At 38.9% G+C, this 13,239-nt stretch overlaps 1 protein-coding gene across 1 annotated transcript in view; it reads left to right on the forward strand.

The window, feature by feature from the left end:
* Positions 1-13,239, forward strand: part of LOC110443579 — an 81,810-nt gene that overhangs the window by 5,654 nt on the left and 62,917 nt on the right. The window contains exons 2-9 of the mRNA XM_021487870.1: positions 72-483; positions 601-784; positions 1,348-3,094; positions 3,297-5,037; positions 5,230-5,395; positions 7,068-7,164; positions 7,799-7,957; positions 8,767-13,225. Coding sequence (XP_021343545.1) covers positions 72-483; positions 601-784; positions 1,348-3,094; positions 3,297-5,037; positions 5,230-5,395; positions 7,068-7,164; positions 7,799-7,957; positions 8,767-13,225 — 8,965 coding nt within the window. The remainder of the gene's footprint in view (positions 1-71; positions 484-600; positions 785-1,347; positions 3,095-3,296; positions 5,038-5,229; positions 5,396-7,067; positions 7,165-7,798; positions 7,958-8,766; positions 13,226-13,239) is intronic.

Genomic DNA, 13,239 nt, shown 5'->3' on the forward strand with positions numbered 1-13,239 from the left:
TTGTTGTTGTATGGTTACACAATGATGTAAAAGTTGCTGCAGAGTGGTGATATGCTTATTATGTGTTCCAGGGTGATTGAGAGGACGAGGGGGGTAGAGCGAGACGATGACGAAGAGAGTGTGTACATGTACTCCTCCCGCCCCACCACTCCCGGGGACCGGAAGGGTCTGCTGGTCAGATTCCAGCTGGTCAGTCGGACTCAGCCGTGTGTAGCCCACCACTACATGTCCGTGAATCTAAATACCAAGCTCTCCGAACTCAGACGACCCGTCAACACGCACTTCAAAGCGCACTTCGACGGAGGTTTCATTTTCCTGTGTAAGACCAAGGAGATCATCAAGGCCAGGGAGAGACAGCTGACGATATTCGATATCCTGCCAAAGCTGCCGAATATTTCCCTGAGTGACAGTGCCATAAGGGGAGGCAGCAGGAAAAAATTGCCTTCTGACAGCTTTTTATATCCGGGTGTGCAATACAAGGAGGTACGAAAATATAGAAAAATTAAGTAAAACTGCAATTTCCAAATGAATTATTCCAAATAAAATGTATGTTTCACTTATGCATAATTAGATGAATTTATACTCATTTGGTTGTTTCAGCTGTCATATGACGATGATGGGACACGTCATTTAGTGATGTGTGCGTGTGTGGTCTTCCTGTTTGAGCGGAGTAAGGTCAGCCACTGGCCACCAGACAAACTGCAAGAGGAACTCAGTGCCGGAATGCTGGAGGGTTTCAGCTTCATTCCAAGTGACATAATGTCTTGGAAGGAAAAACTCGTCGGTAAAACACAATTAAATAATACTTATAAGACTATTTTTTAACCATTACTCCCTTCCATGGCTTATTTTGTGTTCGACTTGTTAGAATTTGTAAATATCTAAAATGGGGTTAAATAAGTATTTAACAATTTCTAGGAAAATCCTTTCCTTTTTGTTGGCTTTTAACAATATTGTTAATACTCACATGCATATAAATATTCATATCAGTCAAATTTGATAGCACATTAAAGAGTTAAAGGATTACCTACTGTAAACAGATAATTATTTAAGGCTTTATCTTTAAATTCTTCTTTTGTGAAAAAAAAGTAAATACTGTATGATAATCTATACATAACAAGAGTTGACCTATGTTTGCCAAATAATCATAAACGTTATCATCAGAAGTGAATTAAGCAAACAGTAATCTTAAGTGATGATTTTGCTTTATAAACGATCAAAAACAATTGTTTGCTTAAAAAGACACCTCTATTTATGTTGACCTATTAATAAATAAATCTATTGACGGAAAATATACGGAAATATTGAGGGAAATGATAGTGACTGTCCATTTTATTGCCATTACAGAAAGTCGGGCTACAACTATCCATGGTTATGCTGCATGCAACCAAAAGAAGGAGCTGGAGACTGCAATTCACCAACTACCAGAGTTCGCTTACGTGCAGAACATAAGAGATCAGAGAGGCGCAGTACCTCTCCACTACGCTGCAGAGAACGGGCACCTGGAGATATGCGAAATTTTGGTAGCCGCCATTGGTAGAGACCTTATATATCAGCAGGATGTGAACCAGAAAACACCCCTCCACTGTGCTCTTTACAGGCGAAAGATGAAAACAAGTGTATATCTCCTCCAGTTAAACTCCGATCTGGTACGTCCGGATATACACGGAAATACCTGTATAGATTTAGTCCTCCAGCAGTCGAGCAAGGATTTTGACTTCATCATTTCAAAACTTCAGATAGACTGTGTCGACGACGTCCTTAAATACCACCTCGCGAGATTCGTCATGAAGAAAGGGGATAAAAAGCTGTCTAAGAAATTAACTGAGAGAGTTGCACCTTGTGCTGATGATAAACTTGGAGAGGATCTACTTCACATTGCAGCTGACATGGGTGACAAGGAGATTGTGGAACATTTGATCTTAAATACGTTTGATTTGTCAAAAAGAGACATAAAAGACTATTTGCCGTTCCACAGAGCATGTGCCAAAGGAAATAAGGAAATTGCAAGTTTGTTGTTCTATCCAGATATGAAAGATTCTGATATCTGCAAGGGTGTTACATTAGCAGTGAAACAGAAGTGTTACGCAATCTGTGCAGAAATACGTGCGAAGAAGCCATCTCTCGTCTTAGACGAAAGTTCCGTGTGTATAATTACGCAACACTTAGACACAATACTCAGCAAAGTCAGCAAAGAGAGAAAGACCAGAGATAAAGAACTAAAAGACTGGGAAAACATCCTGAAGAACGTCATTCCACTGTTGCAGAAGGAAGAAGGTGTATTGGAAACATATGTTTTCGACTGTGCCCGACACAACCTACCAGATGCCTTGATACTGCTCAAGTCGTTGGGAGTAAGTTTCAATGACAGAGATTTCACGGGGAGATCTCCATTGCATGAAGCAGCAGAGCGGGATAGCTGTAAGGCAATCAATATTCTTTTGAAGGGAAAAGCTAATCCTAATGCAGTCGACTGGAGAGGAGGTAGTCCACTTCACTATGCATGTGCAAAAGGACACTTACAGTCTGTCACACTGCTGATGAGCTTAGGTAAAAAAATTGAAGCAGAAAATCAAAATGCAAGTGGAAGAACCCCTCTGCTTGAGGCTGCCTATTCCCGTAAATTTGAAGTCGTACAGTACTTGCTTTCTAATCATAGCAAAATTATCAATATACGAGCTACGGACAGCTGCGGGCAGAGTATACTTCATTATCTTGTTGGAATACCGGACAAAATGGTTGATCTTGTCCTCGCGAAATACTCGTCTGTCGAAAAGACAGACACAGGGAAATGTTTCAAAAGAACACTCTGGACGGATTCAGTAAAACACTCTGCTTGGTCTCGACACATCACTGCGTCTCGCTTCCGAGCAAGCACATTCTTTGAAAAAGTCGGAGAAATGTATTATACGGATTCAAAAACAGGAGAGCAGATGAAAGGACCCTTCAATAATGGACTGAATGTGGCGTCTTGGAATTCACGGACAGATGACGAATCTATTGAAAATTTGAAACATGGGAAGTCACCGAAGAAGGAGATGAACGAGTGCACAAGATGCAGAGATTTCGTTGGCAAGCTGTCCACATATCGAGGGTATGTAATCACTCTTCTACTGCATTGACAGTTCTTTAAACGTTTATTTTAAAACAAATAAATAGATGAAATATGTACCGAGTATTTAAAGTTATTTTAAAGTAGAGAGAATTACTAAGTAGCTCACATTATATACATTTGTGACAGAATTATAAGGAATTATAGGTAACAACAATGTCTAACGTTTTAATTTCTTCGCCAGGCCTCACAGATGCACGTTGGCGGGGATCCGACAGCATGAAGGAGAGGGTGCGATACGAAAGACTGTTCAGAGGGCTTTTAAGCATCATTTTGTCTTTCAGCAAGAAGTCCTCTCGCCCGTGTTTAACGCGGCAAAAACAGGAAATGTTATGTTGGTAAAGAAACTGTTGAAGTTTGACCCGGCATATATGAACGAAAGAGATAACTTCGGTAGGAGTTTAATAGAACTTGCCATCGATCAAGGATTTGTGAAACTTGTGCAAACTCTGTCAGATCTGCAACCATCACAGCCTAACCCGGGTCTTGTGTATAGAGTCCTTATGCAAAAGAAAAAGACAAAGAGCGACAATACACGGAAGGCATTACTGAGCTCTCTGATTGCTAAAGGGCATTTCGTCGACAAGAGGCTGGAGACAGGGAAAGTCACTCACGACGGATGTACAATTCGGAAAGGGAAATTCTGCCATAGACAATGCTACTTAAAGGGTTATACACCATTAGAAGTCGTCGTAAGAAACAATGATGAAGATTTATTCAAGTTAGTTTTAGATAAATCTTCTGGAAAGCACAAAGCTATTCCATTATTGCTGGCAGCTTACAAAGGACATCACGCAATGCTGGAGATCATCAAAAAGAAAACGTATTCACAGAAGAAGGATAAAAATGAAGAAGACGACGAAGATGACGATGACAAGGAAGAGGAAGAAATTGACGAACGCGTTTTGCTAGACATTACATGTCGAAGCCCACACATCACGGTGGATTTGATAAAGGTCATAAGTAAACTGTATCCTGAAATGTTGGAACAGAATACCGAGGGATTTCTGACAGATCACCCGAGGCGCAGGCGATACCTGCTGTTTGATATACCAAAGCAATCGTTTCCAGAATCAACTTCGCTTGGAAAACTTCTTTCGTTAGTGTATGATCGAAAAACGAGAATATTATCTAAGTCTAAGATAGAAGACAATGCTTGCCAGCTGATCGACGAGGGGATTAATCTGGGCAAAATTTTTCACAACACTCATTCCTCCCGTAGAAAAGACAACACATTCACACATGGATGTTGCGAATGTTTACTCACAGCTATGGAGGGAAAGTTCTATAAGGTAGCGGAACGCATTTTACAAAAATATGCATCAACACTTTGGAAGTGTGCTATGGGCTCTAAGCCATGTCAATTTCAACATTCTTTCAAGAAAAGGATGTTTAATCGGAAAACGAAGCACATGCATGAACCGCAATACATCGATTATATGCTGATGCTAGCATGTTCCGAGGAAGCACCTAAGAATATCCTACAGCTCTTACTACAAAATGGCTTCAAAGAATTTGATGCAGACACCGTCATTTCACTGGACGATATGGACGAAATGACGAGATCCAACGTAGAAAAAATTAAAGACCCCTTTATCCAGAAGATAGTTTACGTCACCCAATTAATGGCAATACAGCGTAAAGGAAGGCCTGACGTTCACAAGTTGGTCCGATTGATCCCAAAAACGATGAGCGTTCTCGAGCATATCGATCACAAACTCTTTAAACAACCAAAAAGACTGGATGATATCGGCCCTTTTATCCATATGTGTTGTTGTCTTTCAATGAATGGTCGGTGTGGATACGACATTAGGATGGTCAATAATAAACAACAATACGTACCAGTGGACCTACCTGAGGGTCTCTCTCTTCTCCACATGGTATGTGCGCTGGAAAACGTCGAGCATGTGAAAGACCTCATCAAGGTTTGTTTATTTTCATCATATCCATATAGTTTTCATTACCATTTTAATAATAATTCACAACGATTCTTTCCTGATGATTATTCACCACGAATCAAAGTCATCAATAATTTTTTTATTGGAATTCTGTTAAATGTAATACACCGTGGTTACATCAGCTGTTTTTAATATATATTTCATATTGTGTTTATGTAGTGTGGGACAGATGTTGACATAAACATGGAGTCAACCGACGGCATCAGGGCGGTTGATGTCGCATCTGCTTGTGGAAACTGGTCTGTGTTTAAATTCCTCCTCGATCAGGAAGCTAAAGTAAACAGTGACACCCTCCTTGCTTGCTGCGCCCAAGAAAGACACAAAGGTTAAAATGCGTATTCCTTCTATCTTTTGCTTATTTGATGCCAAGTTCGTATATATCAATCATATGTATCATATTTTCGATATCTGTAATTATAGGTAGCAGTGTACAGTAGCGTACGGTGGCCATGTGTGATATTTTTGTACAATGAATAACCCCTGTACAATTACATTTATGAAAACTTAAAAACAAAATCAGCACTAAAATTGGTATATACATGATGAAGTGGACTATGTAGGCTTCAGATTTAAAAAAAAAACGAATTTGGTTTGAGACTACATTTATAGCCATTTACAAATCTGTGTCTACACAACAAAAGCTAGCTTTTCATGTAGTCTATTTTTGTACTCGGCACATGTGTAAATATTGTGAAAAATCCAGTTGAACGAAAAACGATGAAAAACGTGAGTATTTCTGTTACCGTGTAGGTGATATTCAGTTTCAAGAAAAAAGTACTACTTGCGTGGGTCAAATTTTGGGTTAAAAATCACGGTTTTTTTTGCAATTTTTGGCGTTTTTTGATGTGGTTACCATGGTTTTCACAAATCACAAATCTGGGGAAATCACCTTTTGAAAAAAAATCATTCTTTAAAAAAAAATGTATTCAAAATGTAGTTGATAAATATATATATATATATGTAGGTGTGTTGTGAAGGATAAATCCGCTATCCATGTTTATCTGAGACATGCCCTTAATTTTTAGGATCAAGCCATTTCTACTGTACTCTGCTACCATAGCAAGCCAACTAAATTGTTAATAGGGAACAGTGTAGATAAAGTATTGCATAATATCAGATAAGAAATATTCACTAATAAACAAATAATATCTTATGGGATATATAAGATATTTCATTTGCTTTACAAGACGTCAATAAATTATACATATTTTTGATATATCACCAGTATGGCAGAATGTCGATATTCTTTACGAACGAAAAAAAAATCGGTATACCCTTCCAAGGGAGTAAAATATTTGACATTCAACGGGAGAACATTATATAACATGTTCATAACAATTTTAAAGTGCCTACATTAATTCTACAACATCGGTCATTTTATTGTATCAACATTGTATCAACATTGTATCAACATTGTGGGCCTACTCAAAGCGATTCTACCCTATTCTCGATCATCTGATAATAGCTCTCTGATGATGTTAACCATTGTGTGATATAACAAACACCAAAGTGTAACTAGCGAACATGTACCTAAACAACCTCTTCATCCTCTGTTGTTTAATATGAGTCTAAACAGAGATTCTGTGAATTTTAATGAAGTGAATAGAATGTAACGTTCTTACTTGTCAAATAACAGACGTGATAACATCACACTGTGATAAATATCTGTCACAGTAATATCCATTGTACAGAACCCGATATCTCACTGGCAAAACAAGTTAATGAATGATTGTTTAAAGAAATTAAGAAATTGACTTGACATGCATTTGACTTTTAGTTTAAGTAATTTATATTAGTGATGGTCACTATCTTCGTATTATTTTAGATTGGAAATTAAAATAGCTCATGAATGTTAATCCACATATATTTTTGCAAGGAATTTGCATACGTCAATGTTTTCACGAAGACAGAATGATAAAGTTGCTTGGAGTCAGTTTACAGTTTACAATCTTAACTAACACCCATCCACCTAACGACTGATTTCTGTCTGTACCTAGGAATGCACTATTGGATTGACCGATTGCATGCGGTCCATGGTATGACTCCGGTCCTGGAGAAACAAAGGCTGAAGATTGCAAAGGAGTTATGTGGCAGGTAATAAGAACATAAACAGTACGTTAAAACCCGCTAATCACACATATCACAAGTCGTTTAGGAATCCAGTATTATCTAACATGCTAATCAGGTGTTATAGCTTTTATGATTCGTGCTCTAATATACCATCTTATTTTAGGATGAATCCTGCAGTCAAAGGTAATAATAAAACTGTTACAACTTTTTAATGATATATTTTATTTGTCTCTTGAATCCCGTATAGCGGACCATTTTCGCTGGGGTTTAATTTGGCGGGGCGACATCTAGATCTCAAAAAAAATAGTCAAAAGTTACATTTGCAGGTCTAAATTCTATGAAGCAATGGCAGTGCCTTTCCTTATGAACGAAAACCACAAAAATAATAATCAAATTTATGGACTGAAGTCTACAAATTTCTTTAGGCCAGAAAAACTCCTTTTGGTTGTTTCATCTTAGATAGAGAGGGAGAATTATCTACGTCAAAAACATCTTAGTAGAACTAATCTTTGTGAATTTATCTGATGCAGTGGTATCATTTACCTTTATTTTTTTCTTGTGTTGACTCAGTGGTATATCTTTGTCTATTATGAAAAAACCACCACAGAAATTTTACTAGAGATTGATGACAAACAATATCATTTCTATGTAACTATAGGCACGACACGGTAAACCCTTTGTCGTATAGTCAGGACACAGATGAGTGTCCTCTTGGTGCAGCCCTTCACTCGAAGTTCTGGGGAGTGGCGGAGTACCTGTGTACATTGACGGCTGGAGCCGCTGCCATACCGATGTTACAAGGCATCAACAAAGACAGGTACAATCACACTGCTATATCAACACGGGATTGTTAGATCATACGAACGTAGTTGTTTTAGCGCACATTTTAGTGTTTTATTGAATTCTTACAGTTTAGTGTATTGATGAATACGTGCATCAACAATATGAAATCAATGTTAATTTACAAAAAGTCGATTCAGCGAAACAGCTAAAACGCTTAAATGAAACTACCGCTAAAATATGTACTTTAAAGGACACGATATCCAAACAAATTTGAAAGAGGCAAAGGCAAACTTATACGAGGTTTATGCTGAAAAGGCGACTTAACATTTAAATATTGAAACCCACGAAGTATGATACAAACAAATCCTTCTTTTATCTTACTCCGTAATATGTTTTGCAGCGTAAGTTGTTATCCAAAGCGTGTGCTTTTCCGTTTCCGACAAAATTACATTTGTCAACAACTTGACTTGAGAACTTTGATAAAAAAAATATCATCCTAGAAAGTTTAAATAAATACACGGAAGCACATTCATTGATATCATTATTGGTTTCCGGGGAAGAAGTGTTTATTTAGGATAAATTTCCTTCAGTCAAAATGTATTACATTGTACTCTAATGACACAATATAACATTGGGATTTAATGATATTGTATGATGTTATGTTTATACTTCAGCATGGCGTGTTTTGATGTTGAGATGTACAGTTCTATAAATATGTATTGGTAAACAAAATTATAGCATACATGATGTTCTAATATGACATGTGTGTATGGCAAACATATTTTTAATGTCCTTCACTATACATAAAACTACTATATTTTTGCTTTTTGTTTTTCTTTAAAGCAAAACGGAATGGGCTTTAGAAGCGCCAAAGGACCTGATAAGAATGATTGTGGAGGCTTCGGTGAAGCATTCCGCTTCTCCGATTTCAGGGAAATCCTCTTCTCCGATTGCAGGTCTAACACACGTGCTTCAAACCATTACAAAACGATCTGATTTCAAGCTAGTGGAAAGTGTTGTTAAACAGCTTGATGCTTTAATGGCAGATGATGGGAAGTGGCTAGAAATGTGCAGAGAGACAGACAAACACGACATGACTATTTTACACTATCTATCACAAATCGGACATGCACGTGCGATAGAGACCATTTTGAAGCGTTTACCGACATACACAAACAGAAAGGACGTCATTAACAAGTACGACAGAGCAGAAGCATCCACTCTTTGGTATGCTCTTGCAAACAAACACTGGTCTACAGCAACCCTTCTACTAACATTCGGAGCAAACGGAGATACCGTAAGGGCAATACCTGACTTTGAACCCAAAAGGGCATGTTCCTCTGAAAAACAGAAAATACAGGATAGAGATTTCAAACTTAAAAGTGAATCTCACAAGAATGGAGTTCGTGCTTTTCCAATTGTGAGAAATGATTCAGTTGAAGTTTCCTTGTGTTTTGTTCCGTCAAGCGTCTTCTATACGGGCAAGAAAGAGGTTATTCCTGAAACAACGAACAAACCAATTCAATCCAATCAAATCACTCATATCTTACCGGCAACTGATCCGGAAAAAAATGCTGTTAAAAGACTCATTAGAATCGCGCAGGCAGCGGACGCAGTAGGATGTGACATCATACATGCCGCGTGTGGTACAGGAAACACTGACCTTCTTCGGGAAATCCTGAGGTTACAGCCAAATGCTTTTAATCAAAAGGATGATCAGGGTTACTATCCATTCGCTTATGCAATTATTGGGGGAAACCAAGAAGTGATAGATTTGCTGAAAGAAAACATGACAAGTGAAATAGCTGTTAATTCGTTAGAACCCTTAATTTGGAAACTGGCGTCTTCAGAAAAAGGCAACAAGCTTCGCAGAGCATTTTCACAACTTCTTGGACATATTTGTGTTAATTCTGAAATGTGTAAAGAGGAGGAAAAAGATCGAATGAGACTCAAGAAGAAACTTTTTCCTTTCCGCTGGGGTGATTTTTCAGACTTATGTTCAATAGAAAAGCAGACATTTGAAAAGTGTTTACGGGAAGATGGCGCAGAAAAAGACAGCATTGATCAAGTGATGAAATACATTGATATTTTACGCAAGATGCTTCTTAGTAGACATCCATTGGATTCGTTTCTCTATCTAAACCCACAAAAAGACACCGACTTGTCCGACGAGTGTGCAAAATTACTTCTTACGGTTTTACTCACCCACATGAAGGACCTCGATTCTGGAAGCATATTATCTCTCGTGATGATACAGAAATCTTGGATCTTAAAAGAACTAATGGAAAGCAACGTTGCAAGGGATACCCTCATGACAATGAAGAAGCAAATATTGTGGAAATATTCCATTGTTGATTGCTTATTCATATTTGCTAACCCCGAAGATGAGCGGTTTTATAGCGAAGGAGGTAGTCAACACAAACTTGACAAACACGTTAAAGAAATGATGAACCGATACAGTTTGACCTTGTCGCCAGGTATAGGAACGTTAGCGGTGCACAAGAACCTTTGGCTTTTTCTTGAGCATGCCTTGTTTCAAACATTTGAAAGCGAAGGAAGTCTCAGTGACGAATGGCATTCTATTCTTGCGACCGGAGCAGAGCGTGGACAACTACCGTTCCTCAGGTCGATACTGGACAAACTCCACATACCACGAATGACAGCCGATCAGAGGTCTTGCTTTACTGCGTATCTCTGCCTGGCCTGTATGGCGGGGAAAACAGATGTTGTCAAGTACTTACTGCGGCACAACGTACCGACCGTCGGTTCTATGGATGAATACCCAATACGTGATATTCTTGGAAAACACCACAAAAAGACATGGAACATTTTACATTATGTGTTTTACAGTAAATCAGAAAGTACCCTTAAAGAAATATTGAGTGTTTTAAAAACCGAAAGGGAATTTCTGAAAAATCTGCAAGTCGACGAATGCATCATGCAAAGTGGAAAGACAGGTCGTCCGGGAATCGTAAATCAGATGGTTCAGTTCCTTTCAATGACAAAAAATGAAGTTGTTCGACAAAGAGATTGGGACAAAATGCTGCAGAAAGCATCGAGCAATGGACATGAAGATCTATGCATTTATCTCATTGAGAAACAGTCGGCAAACGCAATTACGTCCGACAATAGCAATATGTCACCGTTACATTACTGTGGTTACTTCGGGATGGAAAAATTAGCAGCGATTATCGTAGAAAGGCAACCATCTGCATTGGAGAAAGTCGATAGTAGAGGTCTGACTCCAAAAGACTATGCAAACGCAATGGGACAGCTACGATTACTTAAGGGATCCAAACAAACTCTGAAACAGCAAGCTGCTGAATGTGACGGCTGGCTAAGATGTCTTCTTCAAGGAAACGCCTTCATTCAACATAATTCTACTGAAGTGAACATTTCGCCGCACGTCTTTGCTCAGAAGAGAAATCTCACTTTAAAAAATCTACTACTGCGCTCTGACGACCATGCGTCGGAAAACATCATCAGATGGTCTTCTCACGAATTCGTTCGTATGGCAGTTGAAGAACCACAAAAGTGTGTCGAATATTTTATCTTGGCAGCATTTTACAAATGCAATAAAGCCCTGAAAGCTCTATGTGACATATTGCATACTTCGACTGACAAAACTCATAACCTTCAATCGCTGCTGCTGAGGGATGGACACGTAAGGGAGACTTCTACATCTCGAAATGGGGATCAAGACGAAAGTAGGAAGTTAACATCTAAACGTGGAAATGGTCTGACGCCACTGGGCTGGGCAATATGCTCACAAAACATGGAAGGAGTTGACATCCTAATGGGAAAGGAGACATGTCTAACATGGAGAGACAATTTTTCCCTGGAAAACATACTTCACCTTGCAGTCAAAACAGAAAATGTTTCAATCGTAAATCATGTCAATGACAAAACTGAAGGCAAACTGATATCCGAGGAGGACAGACAAAAGGTAACACCTTTAGCCGTTGCTGTTGCTCTAGGTCTTCATCGGATATTAAGAGTTTTGACAAGAAACAAACTGAAATCAATATCATCGTCTCATGAAAAGCATGCAGGAAACCGTGTGGACTATGGGTGTACCGATTGCTTGTTAGACCATTGCATTGGTTGGTCTAAAAACTATCTCAATGGTGACTTTGAGATGACTTCATCAGAAGAAGAAGAGGCAAGGATTATATTTCAGAAGAAGAACAACAGAGGCTACGTTTCGGAACGTTTACCATTCAGATCGGTTTTTAAAGTCCGTAAAATACCTTTCTCTGTCCGACACTTGTGTGTGCTAAATGCAGATGAAGAGTCATACCAACTACACAAAATTCATTGCATAAGTGCATTGGGTGGACCAAACAGCAAACTTGTAAAATCAGCATTATTTTCTATGGGATACAAAGTAAATGAGGAAATGCTACAGTGGATAACTCTGCGCTCACTTACAGATCCATTTGAGGCAGCGAAGAAAGCAGTTAGAGCTGGTTACAAGGGGTTGGCTGTCAAATTTATTCCGCAGTTAAACGATGAACAAGCACTCGATATATTTGAAACTGCAGCAGTTGATGGGAAAGCATACCTCGTTGAACAATGCCAGGAGAGGTTTCTCTCTCTAATCACAAATACTGCAGTGAAAACTTCAATCGTCGAGTCATCGGTGGCATTTGGACAAATAGCTTTAGGTATTCGCTTACTCAGATTGATACAGACATCAGGAAACACAGAGCAGTTTGATGCCTTTCGTGATATTATTGAGGCTATCCCACAGAAGATTCGTTGGTTGATGGAGGACCAGATTCCTGGGAACGATCAATGGCTTACAGATATAGAACAGGGTGATCGGTTGACACTTCCTGACCTATGGCTTTCCATGGACGAAACCGACCCACTACGGCAATATATTGAAGAGAAGATTAAGGTTGACAATCTCCTTCCTGAAACTTTCAAGGGGAAGAAGTTTGTTCCGGATAAAGAGAGCTTCCGAAGGTATTCTTACTTCAAAGAAAAAGGAGACATATGGATTCGGTGCTTCATTGTTTCTAGTCAGATTTTTGGTCACGTGTGTGATGTGCTCAATATAGATGATCCAAAAGCAGCAACGGTCAACACCGTCAAAGTCGCTTGTCTACCACCTGGATCTTCAGATCACCCAAAGATGAGCGTCGAGACGAACAGTGTACTGACTGACAGCATTGCAGTTACTATGCATAACGAGAAACCGGTATTGCAACATGACCCCAGCATGATTCTCCGTTTTAAGGAGTCTTTACTGAAGGATGTTGTACAGCTCGAAATCATACCAGCAATGGAAGAAAAGGTAATATTTTGTGT

This window comes from Mizuhopecten yessoensis, unplaced genomic scaffold, assembly GCF_002113885.1.
Source record: "Mizuhopecten yessoensis strain PY_sf001 unplaced genomic scaffold, ASM211388v2 scaffold716353, whole genome shotgun sequence".
Lineage (NCBI taxonomy): Eukaryota > Metazoa > Mollusca > Bivalvia > Pectinida > Pectinidae > Mizuhopecten > Mizuhopecten yessoensis.